Source organism: Passer montanus, unplaced genomic scaffold, assembly GCF_014805655.1.
Source record: "Passer montanus isolate IOZ18808 unplaced genomic scaffold, ASM1480565v1 scaffold43, whole genome shotgun sequence".
Classification (NCBI taxonomy): Eukaryota; Metazoa; Chordata; class Aves; order Passeriformes; family Passeridae; genus Passer; species Passer montanus.
The window spans coordinates 7,186,253-7,210,086 of NW_024369151.1; the positions used below are offsets into that span (position 1 = coordinate 7,186,253).

At 46.6% G+C, this 23,834-nt stretch overlaps 2 protein-coding genes across 11 annotated transcripts in view; one reads left to right on the forward strand and one right to left on the reverse strand.

Annotated features, from left to right (window-relative positions):
* Positions 1-6: 6 nt before the first annotated feature.
* On the forward strand, positions 7-10,336 carry GTF3C4 (general transcription factor IIIC subunit 4). Of its 3 annotated transcripts, none has more exons than XR_005628787.1 (6): positions 95-287; positions 1,327-3,147; positions 4,220-4,350; positions 5,308-5,396; positions 6,050-6,482; positions 10,138-10,336. XR_005628787.1 is itself a non-coding variant. In XM_039720252.1 (5 exons), exons 1-5 carry the CDS (start codon positions 234-236, stop codon positions 6,112-6,114), a joined length of 2,160 nt encoding a protein of 719 aa, XP_039576186.1. In that variant the 5' UTR covers positions 7-233; the 3' UTR covers positions 6,115-7,986. The 3 variants fall into 3 exon arrangements, 1 of the variants encoding a protein (XP_039576186.1); XR_005628786.1 differs by lacking the exon at positions 10,138-10,336 and adding an exon at positions 7,581-7,986; XM_039720252.1 differs by lacking the exon at positions 10,138-10,336 and having other exon boundaries at positions 7-287; positions 6,050-7,986.
* Positions 10,337-11,425: 1,089 nt separating this feature from the next.
* AK8 (adenylate kinase 8) overlaps positions 11,426-23,834 on the reverse strand; it is a 66,173-nt gene continuing 53,764 nt past the window's right edge. For all 8 annotated transcript variants that reach the window (XM_039720260.1, XM_039720255.1, XM_039720253.1 and 5 more), the window contains 2 exons: positions 14,335-14,415; positions 11,426-11,992 (listed from right to left, as the gene is read on the reverse strand). In XM_039720260.1, the coding sequence (XP_039576194.1) occupies positions 11,755-11,992; positions 14,335-14,415 (319 nt within the window). In that variant the 3' untranslated portion in view covers positions 11,426-11,754. The remainder of the gene's footprint in view (positions 11,993-14,334; positions 14,416-23,834) is intronic.

Consider the following 23,834-nt stretch of genomic DNA (forward strand, 5'->3'; position numbering starts at 1 on the left):
GGGAGGAGCCGCCGCTGGCGCTCGAGGCGGCCGCGGAGGAGGCGGCGGCGGCGGCAGCGAGCGCCGGGTTCCGGCTCACGGCGGTGCGGCGAGAGCCGGCGGTGCGGCTGCAGCACGGCGCCAGCGGGCTGGAGCCGCTGGCGTGGTCCGAGGACCACCGGGTGTCGGTGAGCACGGCCCGCAGCATCGCCGTGCTGGAGCAGCTCAGCGACGTGCACAGCGGCGGGCAGGACATGGTGATCCACCGCACCGCCGTGCCCGCGCCCGCCGCCGCCTGCATGCTCAAGGTGAGCGCCTGGCACGGGCTCGTCAGTGTGTGTGAATGTGTGAACGGGGAGGCGCAGGTTGGACTCGGGAGTTTCCTCACAGGAGGGGCGGTCGGGCTCGGAATGGGCTGCCCAGGGAGCCACCGGGCTCGGAGGTGTTCAGGGAACGACTGGAGGAGCACTCGGGGCTCGGGCTGGGTGACGAGGTGGGGATGGGGCACGGGCTGCACTGCGTGATCCCAGAGGCTTTCCCAACTTTAATGGTTCTGTGGTTTTTCACCGTGGTGCCGAGCAGTAAGACAAGAGAAACGAGTGTAAACTGATAAACAGCTGCGCCTGAACACGAGAAGAACTTTTTACCTGTGCAGAATCCATAAAGGTTCTGGAGAATCACTGTGGTCCCTTCCAGCCTGACCCATCCCAGGATTCTGATCCTCCTCTTGGGGCCCTTCCCTGCCCAGAACTTTCTGCAGGCTCTCATTTTAAAAGCACAGGAGAGAGAAAACCATATCCCAGTGATGTGCAGGGGTTTTGAAGCTCTGCTGTTTTACTGAGAATCGCTTGAGCTCCAGTACAGTTATTTCAATACAACTTTAAGTAGAATCATCCTTTGTTTTGCTACCTAGGCTGAAGGATTTTTGCAGCAGGGATTTCTCTGGCCTTCAGGGGAACATCTGACTTTTCACAAAGATGGCAGATGTGGGTGGATATCTTATTGAATAATACTTTTGTTGTTGTGAATCTGATTTTATTTTCCAAAACAATGCTGAGAATATGGAATAGAGTTGAGATACTGAGTATTTACATATTATGCCAGGTATCTTTAAAGGAACAAAAGTATGAAGGCAGGCTCTTTGATTCAGCAGACAAAAATTCAGTAGCTGAGAGTCAAAACTATGCAAATTCATTAGTGAAGCTGAAGTCTTTAGGAGTGACAGCAATTAACCAGTGGTGGTGATTGGGGATGCTCTGTTTGAAGAGAGAATTCATTCCAGGAAAGTCTTCCTAAAAAAAAACCAGCTGTACAATAGTTTTAAAGGCTCTTTCTGTTCTCTTTTAGGTCGGCCCAAAGAAGGAGGTGGCTGAGTGCAAGGAGAAATTCGCCAGCTCGGTGGATCCCACCATCAGCCAGACCTTCATGCTGGACCGGGTGTTCAACCCCGAGGGGAAGTCCCTGACCCCCATGCGGGGTTTCAAATACTCCAGCTGGTCCCCTCTGGGCTGTGACGCCAACGGGAGGTGCCTGCTGGCCGCCCTGACCATGGACAACCGCCTGAGCATCCACGCCAACCTCAACCGGCTGCAGTGGGTGCAGCTGGTGGACCTGACCGAGCTCTACGGCGAGCGCCTCTTGGAGGCCGGCTACAGGCTGTGCAAGGCTGACGCTCCCTGCGGGGAGCTGGGAGACTTCCCCGAGTTCCAGCGGCGGCACAGCATGCAGGCCCCGGTGCGCATGGAGTGGTCGGGCATCTGCACCACGCAGCAGGTGAAGCACAACAACGAGTGCCGCGACGTGGGCAGCGTGCTCCTGGCCGTGCTCTTCGAGAACGGCAACATCGCCGTGTGGCAGTTCCAGCTGCCCTTCCTGGGCAAGGAATCCATCACTTCCTGCAATACCATCGAGTCGGGGATAAGCTCCCCCAGCGTGTTGTCCTGGTGGGAGTACGAGCACAGCAACCGCAAGATGAGCGGGCTGATCGTGGGCAGCGCCTACGGCCCCGTGAAGATCATCCCCGTCAACCTCAAGGCGGTCAAAGGCTACTTCACGCTGAGGCAGCCCGTGGTCTTGTGGCAGGAGATGGACCAGCTGCCCGTGCACAGCATCAAATGCATCCCTCTCTACCACCCCTACCAGAAATGCAGCTGCAGCCTGGTGGTGGCCGCGAGAGGCCCTTACGTGTTCTGGTGCCTGCTGCTGATATCCAAAGCGGGGCTGAACGTGCACAATTCCCACGTGACGGGGCTGCACTCCCTGCCCATTGTCTCCATGACTGCGGACAAGCAGAACGGCACGGTGTACACCTGCTCCAGCGATGGCAAGGTCAGGCAGCTCATCCCCATATTCACAGACGTTGCTTTAAAGTTTGAGCACCAGCTGATAAAGCTCTCGGAGGTGTTTGGCTGTGTCAGGACTCACGGAATCGCCGTCAGCCCCTGCGGGGCGTACCTGGCGGTCATCACCACCGAGGGCATGGCCAACGGGCTGCACCCGGTCAACAAAAACTACCAAGTGCAGTTTGTCACCCTCAAGACTTTTGAGGAGGCAGCTGCACAGCTCTTGGAATCTTCCGTTCAGAACCTTTTCAGGCAAGTGGACTTGACGGATCTTGTACGCTGGAAAATCTTGAAGGATAAGCACATTCCTCAGTTCTTACAGGAGGCGCTGGATAAAAAGATAGAGAGCTGTGGTTCCACTTACTTCTGGAGGTTTAAGTTGTTTCTCTTGAGGATTTTGTACCAGTCGATGCAGAAAGCCCCCTCAGAGGTCACGTGGAGACCTTCACACGAGGATGCCAAAATCTTGATATCAGATTCCCCTGGGATGGGCAGCACTGAAGATGATCAAGAGGAAGGAACTTCAAAACAAGCCAGCAAGCAGAGCCTGGGGGACACAGGCAAAGGTGTGGACATTGATGACACTGCAGAGGATTCTCTCCATCAGTCAGGTGACACTGGAGGCCGTGAGCCAATGGTAGAAAAGCTTCTTGAAATACAGGCACAGATTGAGGCTGTAGAAATGCACCTGACACGAGAACACATGAAACGGGTGTTGGGAGAAGTTTACCTGCACACGTGGATTACAGAGAACACCAGCATTCCCACCAGAGGAGTCTGTGACTTCCTAATGTCTGATGATGGCTACGATGACAGAACAGCACGAGTAAGTGGCACCTCTGCTCAGGGGATTCTGTGTCACTGTCACTTCCTTGTCCCCAGTCCTGAAAATACAGCTGGGCTGGGAAGGAGAGCTGTGGTCATGTCATCCTTGCCAGTGAGATTCTGTAGAGCATTCAGCTTAAATTGTCCTTCCTTGGTATTGTGGAATAGGAGAGAATGTAAATACAGATGTTGAAATTTGGATCAATAAAGAATAAAGATGCCTGAGTTTTTGGAGAACTGGGGAGAGGACTGGGGTTACTGTGCTTCTGTCAGTGGTTTAGAACATGAACTGATTGAGGGATGTTTGTTTTCATTACTCAGTTTATTTAATCCATCATCTTTGCACAAGTCAAATTCAGGAGTATTTCCTCTAGTCAATCACACTGCAGTCCTGATGTTAAGAGCTGGTGTAGTGTGGTGTTCTCCCTGCTGGCATCACAGCCAAGTGTGGCCATCAGTAACTCACTAGCAAAGTGCTCTGGCAACTGCTGGGTTCTTCTGGCATCAGTTAATATGAATTGAAAGTTTGAGAGGTTGCTTTTCTTATCTTAGAAGAATCTTGTTTCTTTTTTATAGCGATGAAAAGCGACTTCTAAATTGTATTTTATCTACTGTGTTTGCTGTCACACTTTAAAGGTCCCTGGGATGTGGTTTATATCTATTGAAATGTCACAGACAAATTTGATCACATAAATGTGCTATAAACATTGTACTCCCAGATGAGTGCTGAAGACATCCAGGTAATTTCTGAACAGGAATGTTTTTTTTAGCACATCCACTGTGATAGGCATGAGGGAAAAGATTGCTGTTATGGTCAGTGATGTGATATCAGTTCTTTCAGTACTTTTAAAATTTGCAAGGAATTACTGTTTTTAAAGTCTGTATCCCTTTAGTGTGAGACAGAAATCTTTAGGAGAACAGGAGAAGAAATGAATACTTACGGATACATTGTACTTCTTACACTTTGATTTTTTGGGATTCAGCCTATTCTGTGTCACTCAAACCACAGTGAGGTGTTCCTGAACTACATTCCCACCCTGGCTGTGTCACTGAGTGCCTCCCGTGTGTTGCAGGTGCTGATTGGGCACATCCTGAAGAAGATGAACAAGCAGACCTTCCCTGAGCACTGCAGTCTGTGCAAGGAGATCCTGCCCTTCACCGACCGCAAGCAGGCCGTGTGCTCCAACGGCCACATCTGGCTCAGGTAATGGCCACATCTGGCTCAGGTAATGGCTCAGGCCACATCTGGCTCAGGTAAGGCCACATCTGGCTCAGGTAATGGCCACATCTGGCTCAGGTAATGGCTCAGGCACCCGGAGCTCGTCCCCTCTGGGCATTCACACATTCCTCAGGAGCTCCCTGAACCACCTATTAGCACTGGAGTGAAAAGGCATGAGGCATCTTAGCCATGCTGCAGTTTTTTTTCTGTCCTCTTCCATAAAAGCCAGGGCGCTGGAGATTGGATTGGTTCTCTTAGCAGGACAATGTTTTTATAATAAAATGGTTTTAAGCATCTTTTTTTATGGGGAATATGGGGTCAGGGAGAAAGCAGTCAGGGGAAAATCGAGGATAAGTCATCCTTTGGAACATCACTTGAGGGAAGGTTTGTTCAAGCTCCTTCAGCATTTGAAAACAAAAGCAGTTTAACAAGAAGTGATTGAGAACAGGCACATTCAGAAGTCAGACAAATGAAATTAAATTTTAGAAAATGAAATATTAGAATTTGAAATTTTAGAAAATGAAATCTTTCTGTACCAGTGTGGGAGGTACATGGAGATCGTCTCTGGAGCTGTGTCACCAGTTTGTCACAGAGAAAAGCTGTACCTAACAGGTTTTGTGTGCTAGTTTGGGTAAATAGTCATGGCCTTAAGGACACCCTGGTTCTTCCCTGTGCAGTAAGGCCTCAAGATTTTCACCTCCTCTACTGTATGCTAGAATTCTTTTGTCAATGATATATTGAGTTTTGACCTTTCATTTTTGTGTCCATATGCAATTTGGTACGCTAGGGAAGTTAACAAATATTAATTTTCATATCTAATGTGGTTCATTACTGCCTTTACTCTCATAAAGCAAACTGTGAACAGAACCCAGGCTCCTCCAGGAGCAGGTCATAAAAGAATAAACCCCAAACCTCTTGATAAAACTGCTTGTCCTTTCACAGGTGCTTTCTCACCTACCAGTCCTGCCAGAGTTTGGTGTACAGGAGGTGTTTGCTTCACGACAGCATTGCACGGCACCCAACCCCAGAAGGTAAAATGTTCCTGGGGCCAAAAGGGGCAGGATTGGGGCTTTTTAACTGTTACCTACAAAATGGCTTGAGTTTGTTTCACTGATTTTACTCTTTTAGGCAATTCCCATGTGAAGCTCTGCATTTCACAGTGTCCTGGTGTTGTCTGGGTATTAGTGACACGTTAATTGGAAATTAATAACTGCAGAAATTGCGGTATAAATCCACATTTTAATGAAAGCTGGGTAAACACATAATCTGTGCTGGAATGCTCCAGTAGTTAGTTTGATATTCAAGTTGAATATATCAGCATCCAGTTCTGCAAGAGGGATAAAGAAACAGGAACCAAGGACTGTGTTATGTGAGGGATCTAATTTCAGTTTAGAAAATGAGAACGCTGCAGTTCCATGATGATCCTTTACATTTTTTTTTCCTATATAGCTATGAGCATGTAAAGATAAAGTATGGAGTTTTCACCTTAATTGTGTCCCCTGCTGAGGTGGAATTTAATCTGGCATTACTTGAAATTTTAGGGCAGAAACAGAGTTGGATTTCACTGACTTTTCAGTCACTCCTGCAAACTGTCCAGGATTCCTGTTGAGTTTGTGCATCTCAGGTGTCATTCCTCTGTTCATCTCTGCCTCCAGATTTAAACAACTTGTTTTCTTATTTGCAGATCCTGAATGGATCAAGAGGTTATTGCAGGGACCTTGCACCTTCTGTGATTCTCCTGTGTTCTAGAGAAAAGCTGTGTCAAGACTGAAAGTATTTTCTCTACTGCATAAGCTCCCTTCAGCCTGGGAGGATACAGAGCCAGGAACACAGACTCTGCTGGAGGGAGAACACCTTGTCCACTGCCCTGTACATAGAACATCACAGGTTCTACAAACTCCTGAAATCCAGAGCCCATTCCACGCTCCAGAAACAGGAATGCACCTGGAAGAGCCAGTTTAAAGCTGTTTGGAAATGCACCCAAGGAAGCCTCAGCAGCTGGACACTGTCAAGAACTGGAGGGTTGAGCACAGTGGGAATTGTCCTTTCTGCCTGACACCAGTGTCAGTTCCCAAAAGTGGGATGGGAACAGCAGAGCTGCCTCCTGAATGGTCTTGGTGGGTAGAGAAGGCTGCAGCGTGCAGTCTCTCCTTTGCTTTTTAACCACCCTGGCATTTGCTGTAGAACATGGAACTCTCCAGATAATCCATGGTTCCAGTCCTTGCCCAGAGGAGCAGATGCCAGTTACAGCCATAGGAGAGAGTTTGGCCATTACATGAATTTCACTGAAAGTCTAGGAGAGTAACAGCCTCAGAACTGTAACAGTGTTTCAGTCAGAAAGGTGATATTGGCTGCCTGGGATCAGTAAGGATAATTTTGAAATATAATAATAATAATAATTATTAAACTAATAGCAATTAGCTTAAACACTAATATATATACATATATATAAAATTTCCAATGCTCTTAATTCTCTTGCCCCACTTTCTTTTTCTGAACTAAGTTCTAACTCCTTCCCAGCTCTTGCCAAAGTATTTGCCTTTGGTTTCACTTAACCCTCTACCAAGAGGAATCCTCTTTTCCAGAGAAACTCAGTTACCAAAAGCATTACCAATTAACACTACTGTCAATTAAACTGAGAGTCTCCCTCATACAGCACCTGAGTTTTATACAAATCTGACACACAAATAATCACTCCCAGCTGACAGTTTTGTGAAACTCTTTGTGTATCCCAGAACGGTTTGGGTTGGATGGGACCATAAAGCTCATCTCATTCCACCCCTGCCATGGCAGGGACACCTCCCACTGTCCCAGGCTGCTCCCAGCCCTGTCCAGCCTGGCCTTGGGCACTGCCAGGGATCCAGGGGCAGCCACAGCCAGGGCCTCCCCACCCTCACAAGGAAGAATTTGTTTCTAATATCCCATGTAACCCTTTTGGAGCCATTCCCCCTTATCCTGTCACTCCAGGCTCTTGTAGAATTTCTCCATCTCAAGTGGCCAACTCCAGAAATTTATTTTGCCTTCTAATTGTCTATCAGAAAAACCATCCTTTTTTATCATCTGTTCCTACAGGGAGCAGAATCCTTTTCAACCTCCTATGCAGTGTTAGAGGAATAATACCTCCCAAATGTGTGTGGTTACTTGGTACAGTTTGTCTTGTTAGCTTCAATCCATGCTGTCAAATAATCCTGAGTTTGTGTATTTCCATTCTGCAGAGTACCACTCACAGAGGTGTCTCCCTGTCTGTGACTCCTTACACTTCCACTGTGTGGGAGGTGCTCTACAGCTCTTGAGAAATCATGGAATTGTGCTGAGACTCAGTCTCCCACCAGTGCTTGTGTGATTGGTGCTTGTTTCCTCCATTCAATGACTATGCATATTTTGTTAATGTTCCTTCACCTTTAATCGGAGCAATTTTTTTTCAGCAAACATTAAAGAAGTCAGCTGTCCTTCTGCTCCGTGTCTCATGCATTAAGCATGATCATGCATTGACTGATAAGAACATTGCTGTAGTAGCCTAGAAACAGCAGAAGCACATTCATCTGTAAAATAATTAGCCTTGTTTGTAAATATCCTTGGAAGTGATACCATAATTGTATTAAAGAAACATTTAGTTTTTTATTGCTGTGCATTGAAAATTGAAATTACTTCAGTGTGTCTGCAGAGAAGGGAAATGTAGCTCGTGTTGGTATCCAGTAAAGCAAGGAGTAACCTCAATACCCAACGTGTGTGAGTTTGGGGCCAGCTCTGGTACCTGGGACAAAACTCCCAGTGCTGGTGGGGCCTGGGGGAACAGAACCTCCCTTTTCCTATGAGCTGAGTAGGGGTTTATTCCTGGTGGTGGAGAAGGCTTTTTAAATGGAAGCTGCAAGTCCTTGCCCTGGCAGCTGTGAGAGCTCATCAGTAAATGTTCCAGTTTAGAAATTCTCCTGCCTGTGGAGAAGGGGAGGGAGCCCTGCAGAACCCTGTCCCAGCGCTTTCAGAAAAGTCAAAGAACATTTCTTTGGCCATCCTGACCTACTGAAGTGTTTAAGCCTGGCTGACCCAAAGGTTCTCATGATAACAGATTAGATTGGTTCTTGCTGATCATTTCTGGCAGTTCTCTTGAATTTCCCTGGACTGAGTTTTAATGCTTTGCCATGGAGAAGCTCTAGCACACCTCACATTAACATTGCAGCATTAATGTTTATTTTGCCTGCCTTTCAAGGCACTCGATGCTCAGTCTGCCATTGCCAGTTTATTTAACCTGGTTTCAGACTTCTGGGAGTTTATTTAACCTGGTTTCAGACTTCTGGGAAAATGGATTTTTAAAGCCAACGATGTTGTCTTTGTCTGCCAGTGGAGATCCTTTAGCAAAAAGCTTTCACTCTTCCCCCTGACCTGTTCACAACAGGTACAGAGGAATTTGGATTTAATTTCTGTGTAAACCAGCACTTGTCCCTAAGTGCATTTTTAGCCAGAATTGCAGAGCCCACCTCACTCAGTAACATTTAACCCCTGGTGCTGACCTGAGTGGGTTTGGCTGCCCAGTGAGCACTGAGGCTGCTCCAGGAATCTTTTTATGCCTCAGATTTGTGAGGGGCAGTTCTGGGCACACAAGGGTTGGTCCTGCTCTTGTCCTGAGCAAACCTTGCTGTCACCTCACAGGGAAGGGGAGCAAGAACGAGACCTGCTGCCAGACCCTTGTGTTATTTTGCCATTATCAGAGCTGCCTCCTCAAACCAACACATCTATCAAGGCCCAGTCTGTTTTGAGACACCAACTGAAGTGTTCAAAGAACAAATCCCACAGAACTGGAGTTTATCTCCATAAGTTTTTGCCCAAGTTTTGCAGGATACTTCAAACAAGTGACTAGTTGGAAGATGTCAACTCCTTCACCATTTGGTGGTGAACACTGGGTGTTCAAGGGCCCTCATCTCCAGAGGGAGAGCAACATTCCAGCAGAGACTGAGGGTTCCTGCTGCTCTTTTTTTTTTTTAATGGATTATGATACTTGCAGCTGAGAATTAACAGGCAGAGATCCTGTTTGTCCAGAGCTAAAGTGTCATTTTCCCTGAAGAGGAGCTCCTGACAGCATTTAAGATCTGCTGCTCATGCTGGTATCACATTGGGAGTTAATCCCTCCTCCACTGGGATGAAGAAATCATACTAATCCAAGTTGGATGGATAAATGGAACAGCTCTGGATTGTACAGTGTCTTGGTACTAGGTGCCATTCTTGGAACTAAGAAGGAAGTTTGGGGTCACAAAGACTCAGTCCTGTGTCTCCAAATTTCACCCCCTGCTCTGGGATTGGTGGTGAGGGACCTCATTGCTGCCTTTTACCTCAGTTCATTTATGGCTCTGGGACTTCATCATTCAGTCACCCTTTCCTTTGGTGTTTCCTCACCCTATTAATCCATTTGTGTATTTCTAGAGAGGAAATACTGTGGTTGTCAGTGCATACATAAAGACAATAAATATTCCTTGGGAGAGAGGAGGAGGAGGAGCCATCCCTGCTCCTCAGAGCTCTCACCACAGAGCAGGTTGGGGTCAACTCCATTCCCTCACAGGGAAAAGTGAGAGCAGGGAATTCCTTGGAGAGCCACAGGGAGTCCCTGCAGAGGTGCTGCTGGAGGAGGGGATCTCCTGCCTGGGGGTGTCCAAGTGCCCTTCCACCACTGAAGGATCTGCTGTCCAGAGCTGGTGGACACAAAACTTTGTGGAACAGTTGGACAAATCAACCTTGTTGCTAAACTACGTAATTAACAGCATGACTTATTACAATTTACAGCACAAGCTCCAGGCAGCCCTCTCCACAAAGTGTGTCTGGGAAGCAGAGTGATGGAAGATGTCCATTCCAGACCTGGGCAAAGCTGTGCAATCAGTAACGTCTGATCCCTGCTGTGCTCCTACCACCTCCCCTTCACCTTGTTTTTCTCATTGCTCAACATTTGTTTTGCCAGAATAAGATGCTAATAAAATCACGCCTAGTTACCAAATTGGTTTTCAAGTGTTGCATTCCAATTATAAAAGCCTAATTCCTGCTTCCACCCACTGAACCTTTTTGGTATTAACAGGCTTTACTATGCAAAGTCATGCAGGGGCTGTTTCGTTTACAGTAATTAAATGAATGTCAATTGTTTTAGTTGTTTCTGAGGGAGAGTTCTACATGAGTATTAGCATGTTCTGCTAACCCTGACGTTCTGCACTTCAGGCCTGCTGCAAACCCTTGGGGGTTGACCACTGACCTGAGACTCCTACCCAGACATGCCAAGTGCATCTCAATGAGACTGAGCTCTTTTTCTCAGTTTCTATGGAACCAGCGGAGCGGAACTAATATAGCATCCGCATATAGATGAAAGAATGAAGAGGAAAAAGGGCTTTACAGCTAAATTAATTAAGCAGATGTACCTGTCTAATTAAAGATGCGCTGTCCCTTTTGTACCCTAGCTGCAGTACAAACAGTATTTAAATACACTCTCTATCCATTTCATCTATCAAAATATTTAGTAGGAACGCTCAGATGAAGGTGATATTAGCAAGATGAGCTTCCCATGTATTATTAATAGAAGGGCTCCCAATTATGCATGAATGCTGCAGCACATCTTCGTAGCAGTGGCAGAAAACCCAGCTGCCCAAGCAGTCACCAACCAGCACATTTGTAACAGGTAAAGATGTCCTTGCCCAGCTGAACACAAGGGTTTTGGCTGGCCCCTGTGCCTGGGAGCAGCCTCTGCCTCAGCCTGCTGCTACAGGCTGGAATTTCTCAGCTCAAGAAGCACCAGGGACTCAGATTGCTTGGATTTGGCTTTCTTAGGTTTCAAAGGTATTTATTCTGAGACTTTCAGAGATGCCCTCAAGGTTAGAAAGTCCAATTCCCATCCATCAACACCCCTCCCCTCCCAAAAGTATCAAAAATTCTGACTAAATTTTCACAAAATAACACAAAATCCCCATTGCCACTGGGACAACCGAGGTCTTTCCACCTGAAGTTCCAAGGGTTTGCTTGCAGGGACAGAGGGAGGCAAGGAGTGCCTGGGTGGTTTTGGTGGAGAATTAACACACAAACACATCTAACAGCTTTAATACTCCAAACTGGCTTCATGGGTCTTACATAGTGAAGACAAAACTACTATTCAGATACAGAAAAAAATTTATTAAATTAAACACAGGACTTCCCCAGCCACGGTGTTTTGTATCTTGCATCATGAAACAAAAGCCAAAAAACTTTCCCAATTTCTTACCCTCAGTACTTCACTCAGCCTTGGTGAGCTTCAGATTTAGCACAGCTTGGCTGAATTCCCCCTCCCTGGTGATAACCTGCCACTCCAGCAACCAGACTGCAAATATTACAGGGAAAAATTTAAAATCAACTCTTCCACAAATCAACCCTTTGAATTATAAACTTCTAATGTTTTTTACATGGAAGGGGCTTGATGATACAACTTTCTATGAACTCAAAGATAACATAAGGGTCTTGGTCAGCATTGACATAAAAGGCATCTTGGTAAAAATCCTGCAGGGCCTTGACATTGCTGTAATAGATGTCCAGGCGCTTCTCAATATTTTCTTCCTCATCCTTGGGGTTCTGCCTGAGCCTGGCCTGGATCTCTGGAGTGGGAGCTGGTCTGAATGTGGTGTGGTATCTGGAGAGGAGAAGAAATGCCAAGGTTTCAGCTCAGCCTGGGGACACAGCAGCCAGTTCTGCAGGTACTCCGTGCTTTTACCTGCCACAGTCCCTTGGCCTCTTTCTGCTCCAGGCTGGGGTTTTAAAACAAAGATTGGAAATTTCAGGGCAGGTAATCTGTCAAGAATCCTGGATCCTCAAAGGCCAAGGGTTTCTCTGATGGTGACAATGGTTGTGTTCGTCTGCTCTACACAAGGAGAAATTTCTATTACATGACCCAGTGCTCTGGGTTCAGAAGCATTTCCAGATCTTTTACTTGTAATCTTTGATTCCCATCTTTAAAAAAGCATCTAAAAAACCCTAACATTAAACATAAACACAGCCCTGTACCCAGCATTGCTGGGACCCGTCACTTAAACTGTGTCTAAGGCTCTCAGGCATTTAATTGCTAACATTTTTGTGTAGTAGCAGAAGGTAAAAAGAGGTTAACTCACCTGAGATAGGTTTTGGTTATTTTTGATTTTCCAAATGCCAGAATTTGGCTTCCCTCAATTCACAGCTCTGGCTTGCCTCAGTTACTTCAGCAGAAAAGAGGATTTTCATCCTCAGAGTCCTGTAGCAGTGCCACAGCTCAGCTCAGCTGACACCAAAGGAATTCTGATGGTCTTTAAAAAAGCATCTAAAAAAACCCCTAACATTAAAGATAAACACAGCCCTGTACCCAGCATTGCTGGGACCCGTCACTTAAACTGTGTCTAAGGCTCTCAGGCATTTAATTGCTAACATTTTTATGTAGTAGCAGAAGGTAAAAAGAGGTTAATTCACCTGAGATAGGTTTTGGTTATTTTTGATTTTCCAAATGCCAGAATTTGGCTTCCCTCAATTCACAGCTCTGGCTTGCCTCAGTTACTTCAGCAGAAAAGAGGATTTTCATCCTCAGAGTCCTGTAGCAGTGCCACAGCTCAGCTCAGCTGACACCAAAGGAATTCTGATGATGTTCCTGCATTGCCAAAGGCTCCCAACAATCTCTGAAAGTTCCTTTGCAATCAAGTGTTCAAATTCCCTGTTAGAATTGGTAATCCTAGCTCTGATTAAAGATCTCCTCTGCCCTAACACAAAACCAGCTTCTCCCTCTTCCTGTACAGACAAATTTCCTGAAATTTGGGATATTTTGGGATATACTCCTGATATTTTGGGATAAATGCAAAACCAAGGAGACAGCAGAGTCTGTGCCTCTGCAGAGCTGCACCCAACGATGTGGACACAGAGTTCTTCCACGTGGGAATCATTTAGGGCACAGCTGAAGGCCACCCCTGCCCTGCAGCCAGAGGGGCAGGCTTTACACATGCCAAGGATTAGACACAGCACCTAAAAGAATTCAATTCACGGAGAACTTGTGAGGAATAAACCCCAGAGTGTGGCAGAGGGAAGCGTGTGAAGTGGAGCAGATACTGAACAGCCTAATCCTAATGATAAGAAATGCAAAGATGTGGGAATGATTTGCTTCAGCCTGCTCCATTCTGCTGAACAACCACATTGCTCATTACTAAAGCAAAGAGAGCAGTTACAGCAAATCACTGCTGCTGTCACAAGTTAATGCTGCACCTCGAGTGAGATGTCTGAATAATCATCCATCACTTTGGGACAAATCCACTCCTTCTGGCCTTAATCTTGGAGGGTTCAGGATTTGTCTTTGATGCAATAGGATGCACTCAGCCTTTAGAAAAGCAAGAGAAGGGTTTAAAAATTATGCATGGGGAATCATAAATTTATTTGTGATTTGTTCCCTGGAAATCAAGGGTGGAGAAGGTAGGAAAGCTGAAGGTCACTGGTGGGACAAGGGGATGTGACACCAGTGAGAGAAACCAACCTTCCAGTGACTCAGTGACTCAAAGGAGTTTGCTCTACTGAGCAGGAAACACATCAATACCTCCCAGCAGACAGGACCATCACAGGAGCCTGGGGAAGTAGAATGCAGCAAGTTTTCCATTTTCCCCAGCTGGGAAACCTTCAAAATTCCCATGGGAATGTCTGAAACCATCTGCATTTAGGCTAGGTTTCAGACATCTTCCCTCAGCATTATTTTCCCAACCAATTGAGTTACCATTAAAATATTAGACTGAGCTATTTGCTGCTGTAGATTTCAGACACCAGGATTTAAACCCCCCTGCTCTGAGCTGCTGCTGCAGCAGGGAGGTGGGCTGGTGCTTCAGGAGCTATGAAAGTTTTAACTCTTCTTTTAAGGAATCCCTAAGCAGGAGTAGAGCATTCCTGAGCTCCTTAGATTGCTAAGGAGCCGATTTGGTGCTTTCATCTCCCTGGCAGTCAGGAAAACGTTGGACATGAGGCAGGAGTGCTCACCTCTCCCCAGTGACAGGATCCGTCCTCCGCTGGGACAGGCGCTCCATGATGGCCTCGTAGGGGAGATTAAAGAAGAACACCCTGTGGAGAACACAATTACATGAATTAACATCCTGAGAGCAGCACTTGTGACCCTCAGAGAGGGAGTTAATCCTCACCAAAGGAAGAGCAGCAGTGACAGTGCCCCAAACCTGCAGAGTCACGAGTGTGAGCAGAGGAATTCTGCACAGCCTCTCCTCGTGTGTTTGGTCTGCAGGCTCAGCAGGGCAGGAGCTCTCTGGCACAGGACTGTGTGTGCTGGGTGCTCTGGCAGCTCAGGCTGGGCAATTGCAGCTGGAGCCTCTCTCAGTCTGTCCCAGCCTGCTCACCACCCCAGCACCTCCCTCTGAACTTCTCCAGATCCACTTCCCAACCCACCCAGCAAACAGAATCACAACGACATGACCCCAAAGATAAATAAAAACCTCTGCTGTTCCTGTCAAGGACAGAGAAAGAGCTTGTCTGCCAGAATTATGCATTTCTCCAGTGCCCATGAGAAGGATTTTCCTCCTGCTGTTTCAGTCCACTTCCACTCCTCTTGCCCTTGTCTCCCCCCAGAGTGAGTCCTCTGCTCTCCCACTGCTGCCCTGCATCCTTCAGAGCAGGATGGGTGCTAGGACACAGCACAAGCCCCACGATGCTGCTGACAATTCCCTGTCCCCTCCAGCAGCCCTGCCAGGGCACGGGGAGCAGCTCAGCAGGGCTGGGCCCTGCTGGTGACACTGCTAAAAGGAAATATTAATGCTGAATGCTTCATTTGAAGATCAGAACCTGCAATTCCCATTGAGCCTGAGTGAGGCAGAGCTGCTGAGCCTCTCTGAGGGGCAGCCCCACGGTGTCACTGGGGTGGGTCCCACACAGGAACAGCTTTTCACTGGGGGCTGGAGCAGGACTTGCCAACCCATTCCACAGAGATGACACAAACTCCCTTACGTGGATGCAGAACCAGAAAACAAGCCCCACATGCACCCAGACACATCCCACTGTTGCATATAAACTGCTGTGCCCATCTCACATTGATTCCTTGTCTTTTTGGCTCATTACAGTGCTCCTGTTAATTTTCCATTTGTGTTCAAAAGCTCCTCAGCAGAAGATTCCTGACAAACTGCTGAGCATGGGCAGACAGGAATCCCCTGTCCCCCAGCTATTGGAGCCTGGAGCAGACCTGCACAAAGATCACATTTAACAATTAGCTCAGAACAAAATAAAAAATAAGGCTCCTTTGAACCTATGAATATCATTTTCCCCAGTGAAGCACAAGCTGAAGGCTGTAAATACATCTTTCTTTACAACACACCTTCTCCTGCTGCTGCCTTCAAGGCCAGGCTTCCTGTTTTCATTTTTGTCTGCTTCTCACAGGAGATACTGCGTGGTTTAGACATTCACCAAAGGAACATTTTACACTGACTGGGTGGGATCAGACCAGATGAAAGGCTGAGCTTTACCTTGGCATGCACATAGCAGATTACTAGAATCCTTTGTAGGATTTAAAGTTATGAAAATCATCTCTCTTTTCAAATGTTTACAGATAATGACTTCTATTCACACTGTGGTAACAAAATAACAGCCAGGAATAAAACATTCAAGATCTTGGAGATTCCAAAGACAGGAAAAGAACAACAGTTTCAGCACTCTTTTATCCCTTACACTCTTAACATTTTGTTGTTCTTTGTTTCTGTTGCCCAACAATGGCACAAAAACGTGATTGTCAGAACAGGTAACATCTGATGATATGTCTCAAGATGAATATTCTAGTAGAGAGGAACAACATTTATACAGTCATGATAATTGATACGGCTTCCTATTATATCCTGAGATAAACAAACCCACTGAAGGATTATAACCTGGCATATCAAGAAAGCTTGTCGTAATTCATAGTTAGGAACACAAAAAGTATTATGGTATTTGAAACAGAAGAGCCTAAAAAACTCCACTTAAAAAGCTGCCAACAAAATGAACTCTGAAAGCCTTGTCTGAGGCTCCCTTCTTTTCCAAACAAGATGCTGCTTATTATCCAGTCTGGTGTCACCATTAAAGAGGAGTGAGGGGAGATGTGGGAGGGTGCAGACATCCCTGCTAATGTGGATTTTTTTCCCCCACGTGCACTGTGTAAGAGCACACACAGAATCCGCTGTACAGCAGCACAAAGTCCCAACCCAAGGGTCCTTCCAGTGGAAGGTGGGATGCCTTACCCTGCCACCCCACACATCTCCCACAGATGAGAGAAAACAACACTCCCCAGGGCTGTCAGTTTACAATCGTTCAGAAGCAGGGGGAAAAAAAGATGAAGGGGAAAAGCACTGACAGAACTACAGTCTAGACTTAAAACACTTCCAATTAGAAAGCTTTATTACCATTTGGAAGGAGACACACACCCCACACAGTCTATTAGGCAGCCCCAGGAGGTTTACTCACAGGAGTAAAGCCCATTCACATGGAGGCAGGCTGGGAGGGCCAGCCTTGGCTATCTGACACATCCCTGCAGCTCCTCAAGGTGCTTGTGGGCAACATTTGGCCTCTGTCCCTTGCTCAGGCTCCTGTGACTCTGCTCACATAACAAAGCTGACCCTCCAACTGCCCAGGGAACACATTGGGTGGATTTCTCTTGGAAATCCTCATAACAGAGGGCTGCACCCACGACCTTGATCCAGCAGCAACTGGAACAACTCCCTGCACGTACTGGGTTCCTCTCCAAGGAGAGCTTGGCCCCTTCCACACAGCAGGCGTGGTTTCCTCACATAAATGCATCCCCTGTAAAGCTCACTTTAGGAATCAGCCAGGCTTTGCATGTTGTAATGTCACAACTCCTATCAAGGGGAAATATGAAACAGATGTCATCAGAACTGGTAGACAGGGAGGAGAGGAAACACGGGCTCATATCAAAGGACACGACATTACCCTGCTGGATCAGCATCCAGCACAGCTCCTCTGCCACAGCTCCCAGCTGCAGCGGGGGAGAGGTGTCACTCAGCACCAAGGGCAGGGAGGGCTGGCCACAGGGCACCAGGAATCCTCACTGCTGTGCCACAGGGTCAGAATCCACCTGTGGGCAACCAGAAATCGCTGGCATCCAGCTGGAGACTGTGGGGGAAAGTTGGTGCAGCCTCTGAGGATAAATGTCCCCCTGACTCCCACTGAGAGATTCCTAAGCTCAGCTCTGTCCTCTCTCCTTTGTTCCATCTCCCAGGAGAGGGATATGTGGGAAAAGGTCCAGTCCTGTCAGCTTTTATAGCTGATAAAACTGTGAACACAAATGTTAAAAGGCACAAAAAAATCCGTGTGTCAGAATCCTGCCTCTTCCTCACTGTACTTGACATCATTTATCTAATCTAGTGCAGCTTCCAGATACATTAGAGAGATTAAATTCCAACAAATTAATAATGATGATGACACCTTCACTGTGTACCCAGTCAAATGAGAACTTGCTGCCTTTGGATGGTGATGAAATGTATTCCAGCCCTAGCAGCTGGAATGTAACTCTGTTTTCCTACCAGCCATCTGGCATTCCAGAAGAGCATTCCAGCCACTTCTGACTATTCAGACAGTGTCATCTCAGAGCCTGGAGGGCACCAGAGCATCCTGCTGCTTCCCCAGGCAAATGGGGGAGGAGAGGGAAGAGCTGGGGTGGCAGGGGTGTTATTTCAACCTGGATTCTGAGACAGGATTTTGGGAAAAATGTGTCCCAACCATGCCATAAGTGAAGGATTTGTGACCTACACAGCAGCATTCAGCTAATCCTGAGCTGCATTTGTTCCAGATGGCAACCAACCCATTTAATCCAAGTTATTAACAACTGGCAGTGCTCAGTGCTGGCCTCACAAGAATTTATTTGGTGGTGGTTTTCCTGTTTTCTGGAGATAACCACACTGGCTTCCAACACCTGGAAGGGAAACATTTTGAGTGCTGCTGTAAGAGAAGCAGGTGTGCCTGAACCCTGGAATCCTGTGAATAAGGAATGCTCCTGCTAAGGACAGTCCCTCTCCAGGATGGCTCCACTGCCCTGCCAGCTGCCTGCACATCTCCAGGGAGATGTGGAGATGCTGGAGCTCTGCCTGCAGCCAGGGCTGTCCTTTAGGCACAGCTGCTTCGTGAGGCTGACCTAGATGGATCCAGATGTTGGCTGTTCTAGACCTGAGCCATTTGCTCAGGTCAGATTCTCACCCCTGGCATTTCCCATTGTGACACTGGGGGAGTGGAGCCCAGAGCCAAGCCCTTTTTATAGAACTATTGTCTGTGAAATCAGATCATACCATGCAATCAAATCCATACCTTGTTTTCATTTAGGGATGCAAAGACAACACAACTGAATATCTGAGACAGGATCCTGATCCCACCTGGCTTTTAAAAACAGAGACACTGACTTGCTTGTGGCTATACCAGGGCCAGGCCAAGCTTTGCAACAAAGTTAGGATGCTTGAATTAAAACAAAAACACACCCCCAGCCAATACTGGGCCACTTTTAATGCAGCTTTTAAACTTTTGAGTTGAAGCTGCAACTTTAAAAATAGTAAGTTATTAATCTTTCCCTTGTTTTCTGACTCCTATATATCTTCTCTGTCGCAGGCAGGTACCAGCTGCCATATTCCCATTCTTCATGCTCTGCACTCTGCAAAAAAAAAAAGAGGCCCCTGCTGGCCAATTCTTGTTTAAAATTGTGCATAATTGATAGTGGCAAATCTACCCCAGCTGTGTCTAAAACCTCTCCAGGGGCAAGAAAAACACTCTCTGTGACTGTCATTAAGTACTAAATTAGCAAGTGCTCCTGGCAGTTTACAACGTACCACATCAGCCTGCTTAAAAAAAGAAAAAAAAAAAAGAAAAAAAAGTGAAGATCAGATGCCTTTGTGATGTCAAAGTTGCAGCAAACTTTGCTGGCAGAACTTTGACAGACCCTCAGCTAAATCAGAGCAAAAAGAACAGGAAGGAGAGAGTGAAAGAAAGAGAGAGGAAGAGAGGAAAAGTTATCTCCTTTTCCAGGCAGACAAATAGAAAATGTCAAACTCAAGGCTACAAATCACTGTGCCTTTCATGAGGCACAGAACATCTTACTCCATCTGGAGATAGCAACAGTGCTCCTGATGCTGTGGCACAATTCCCCATGGAAAACAGAACTCCTGGAGGATGCTGCTCTGGCAGTGCAGTGGCTGCAAGCTCTGTAATTGAAATATGAAGCTGAGAAAGAGCTGAGGTTGAAGTGCAAGGATGCAGAAGGTCCTAAAAGGCCACCACAGGTACAATCCTCGTGTGATCCCTGGCACAAACTCAAGCTCCTCCCTTTGGTTCACAAAGCAGCCAAAGCAGGTGGGGAAGGAAATCTCAGAGTTCTCACAAATGCATGGAAAAGCCTTGGGGGCATCAGGGACTGATGGCAGAGAGACAAAACCATCCCTAAAAACTGCCCTGAATCTGGGTAAACTCTAAGACTCCCATTGTTAAAACTAACCATATTATTAACTTTTAAAAGTTTCAAAAAGTGCACAAAACTGTACAAACTTCTGGATTTTAGAAGCAGAAAGGAGCTGGATGGCAGCCCTGGTCAGGGTACAAAATTATCAGCATTGCAAAAAGGTTTTTTCCTTGGGTAGCACCACTGAGTGATCACAACAATATGACAAATCAAGTTAGTGATCCAACCTGACAGGTACAAGGAGGTTCAGATTTGAATCAAAGTTATTCCAGATAAAACCCTGACCATTTTAGCTTTGTTGACTTTCCAGAGATCCTGACTTGGATCAACCAATTCCCCTAAAGAACATCCCCTGCCCTATGGCAAAAAGACACCTTGAACCTGACTGAAACCTTGGCTAAGCCTCTTCTCAGGCACCATGGCCCAGACACAGGATGCCAAGCATGTTATATTTCCACAACTGCATTCTGCATCCCAAATCCCCCTCTTAAAAATGAAAACTGGTTGCACAGATCCCATCTACCTTCTCCCAAGGCCTGCTCAGGGCTCAGTGCAGCTCCCACCAGGTGTTTTGCCCATGGGTAACCAGACTCCAAAGGCTCTGCTGAGGCTGCACCCCTGACTCGACCTGAATCAGGGTTTATTCCCTACCCTAAATACTCCTCCTGCATGTCTCTGCAATGGATAAAATGATCCTTATCTCTTATTTATGGAAGGAGCTGTTGGGAGGTTTTATTCACTGATTTCTTTCAAACTCTGGGATATCTCCTGATGGAAGATGCTTGATTCTATTTCGGGAAGTAATTTCACCCTCTAGGTTTCAACCATAAGGGAAAATACACTGCATAAACACTAAAACACAGGTTCATCAGCACAAGATGAGCTCTTACCATGATTCATGGCAGGACAAGCAATTTCCAGCCCCTGGAACTTCTCAAATGGATGCATTTCTGTCCAATAACTACAAAAGGCATCTCGGTGGGGCACTATTGCCAGGACACGGCTGCTGGCCAGGGGAGTGAGATGAACAACACCCTCTGAGGCTGCAGATGTTCCTTCCCCCCAGCAGCAGTGCAGAGTTCCAGCTCTGGTGGATGCTTTCCACCCCTGAGATGGATGAGCTGGGCTCCAGCAGCCCAGACAGCCGAGGTGACAGTGTCCCCCTGTGTCCCACCCAGCAGCCTGGTGGCTCAGCAGGGTCCCAGCAGGTGCCACACCAGCTCACAGAGAGGGAACAGGCACTGGTGCCTGTCTGACACAGCAATGGACTGGGTCTGGAGCTGGGGTAAAGCAAAGCAGCTCCATGGAGTCACACCAGCCCAGGCCTTTGGGCAGCCAGAGCCCTTCCATGGTCTGCAGGACTTGGGGCTGTGCAAACATCACAGAGAGGGGCACTCAGAGAGAGAAATGTGCTCGTAGGAGTGGCTTCAATGCATTTTTAAAGCTTCTTTGGAGGAGGCAACATTAACTCTTTCTGTGTGCAATCAGTGCCTTGGATGCATTAATACCTGCATTCAAAACTGCTTTGCATTTCTCTCCTCATTTCTATTCTTTGCCTCCTCCTTACTCTCAGCTGTTATTCCAGCATCTTTGCATTCCCCCTGGAGTTCATTCCAGCGGTGCTTTATGAATCACAGAATGAGATGGCAGCCAGCAGTGCTTTAGAGGAGTGGGGCTGGCACCATTTCTGCCCTGCACAAGGTTAATCAAACCCCTCCTCAGATAATCCACAGCCTCTGCAGCCCCAGAGGCTCGAGGTCAGCAACCTGAACCCTCTCCCCACATGCAGGCGTGTTTCCTCAGATCCCTGCAATAATTAGATTCTGCAAAGCAAATCTGGAGCAGAGCAACAACTCCAGGGTTAAGCACCAGCAAACTCATCTCAGGACTGATGCCTGTCTGCAGCTTGGCACCAGCACCTCCTGCTCCTAACAAGGCTAAAACCTATACTCTTCTTAAATAAACGGAATCAAATTTAGAATAAATGATGTTTAACCCCCACCCCCAACATTTAAACACTAACTTTTGTCGTTAGTAAGATATTTGGTATGTAAAAATAAATAAAAGAACTGACACCGAAAAAGTGTATGATTTGGGGGCAAGGGGAGGGAATAAAAGAATGGATTATAATGTGTCATTTTATATATGTGTCAAAGGAAACCAATTTCATAATAGGGAATAAAAATTCCCTGTTTAAATACTGTCAAATAAATCCTCAAATGTAATAGGGTTCACTTGTGGGGAAAGGAAAACTAAATCTGATTAAATATTAATGCGGCGTAGTATTAATTAAGAGAGAAAAAAGTCCATCAAGAGAACCCCAATATGTTTACTGTGTCCCCAGGAAGCTGGAAAATTTCACAATCAAGTGTGTAAATGTTCTAAAAAAGGGTCCTGAATATTTTATGAATATTTGTCATAAAACAGAAATAATAACCACTGTGCAGAGCTATTAGAATTAATATTTATGCTGCCCGCCATGAAATATTCATGGGGACAGAGAAAGGGGGGCCCGTAAGACAAGAATTAATTTACATTGGGCTTGGTTTACCCGCTGGCTTGATGTTTAAAGACGGCTTGACAAGGCTCCATATGAATCCGTCAGTCACTTGCAGCGGTAGGTGGGGTGAAGGCAGGGGGAGGCAGGGGGGGAGCGGGTCCAGGCTGCTGACAGCTCACAGATTGAGTTTCTGACAGCCCTTAAAAAATCTAAACGGCCCCCCACCTTTTTTTCCTTCTTCCATTGCCCAAGGCGCTCTGTACTGCCACCGTTCATCCGATCTCCCCTTCCATCTGCTGAAATTAAGGAATTAATGAGCGCTATACACTTTACAGCAGGCCCCAGGAATGTTTACTGGTGATTAAATTATAATGAAGCCGAGCTGTATAATTCATGAACCAATTAAAGGAAGTGTTAGTTGATTTGATGGGATGAGGACGTACAAAAAGCATTTAACTAATAGGGAACCGTGGGCTGCCGGGCGCTTTGGCTTTCTCGGATTACGCGGCTAATTGCTCTGCTTTATAGGGCTGTCACAGATAGCCATACATATTTCATTGTTCTCAAATACTTCAATTGTTTGCTTTCGTGTTGCTGCTGTAATATGTAGAAGCCCAGCCAAACTTCAGTGTAGTTAAAGCACTACTCTGCAAAAGCAGGTTGCTCCGGGAGGAGGGAGGGACCAGAGGGGCACGAGGAGAAGGCTGGCTGAAAAGGAGTAACTTAAAGCCTCAGAGTTAAATGTCACTCAGCAATTACATGATTAAAAGGTGCAACATATGATAGTCTTTTGTTTTACAACTTTTTGGACACTAATATTCTATGCTGACTTCACCGTGGAGGAAATATTGGTGCGCTGAGCTGCTTTTTGTTTTTCTAATACCGAGGAGCAAACAAGGAAGGTGGAAAATGATTTAAAAAAATCCAGCAAGGAAGAGCTAGATTGCTGTGGTTATCAAGAATAACACATCATGTTTAAACTTAGCTGGTTTGATATTCTAAAACACACGAGAGATGAAGGAGGTTGATTTCCCATCCCAGAGAACGCTCGGTGTCTAATTCCGAGAGCTGCTCATCCCAACAACTCCAGTTTGCTGCACAAGGAATGGGGGAATTTGCCATTCCTGCTGTTTCACAAAGCACTCCCCCACAGCTGACAGGCCACAGGGTTTGATGAAACAGATTCTCTGGATTTGAAGGGGCCTATCAGTCAAGTTATTCCTCAGTCGAAACAGGCACGTTCTTCCAGCAGTGAAATCCCCAGCCCATATCCAGAGGTATTGCTGAAGAAATTAGGTACCATCAGATAAACATCTCACACAGGCACAATTCTGTGGTTAGACCCTGGAATCTATTGAGTAAACAACAAGCTGGATGAATACTGGATTTCTTTAACTCAGTGATGAAGACTGCAGAGCTCCATGTGTCCCTGGCAAGGTGTTTTGTCACCCACCTGAGGGACTCTATGGTAAGTCCTGACCTGTCTAATTTGGAGCTTTCCATACCAAACTGGTGGAAACTGGTGTTGTACAAACACCAGCTCAGCAACTTCCA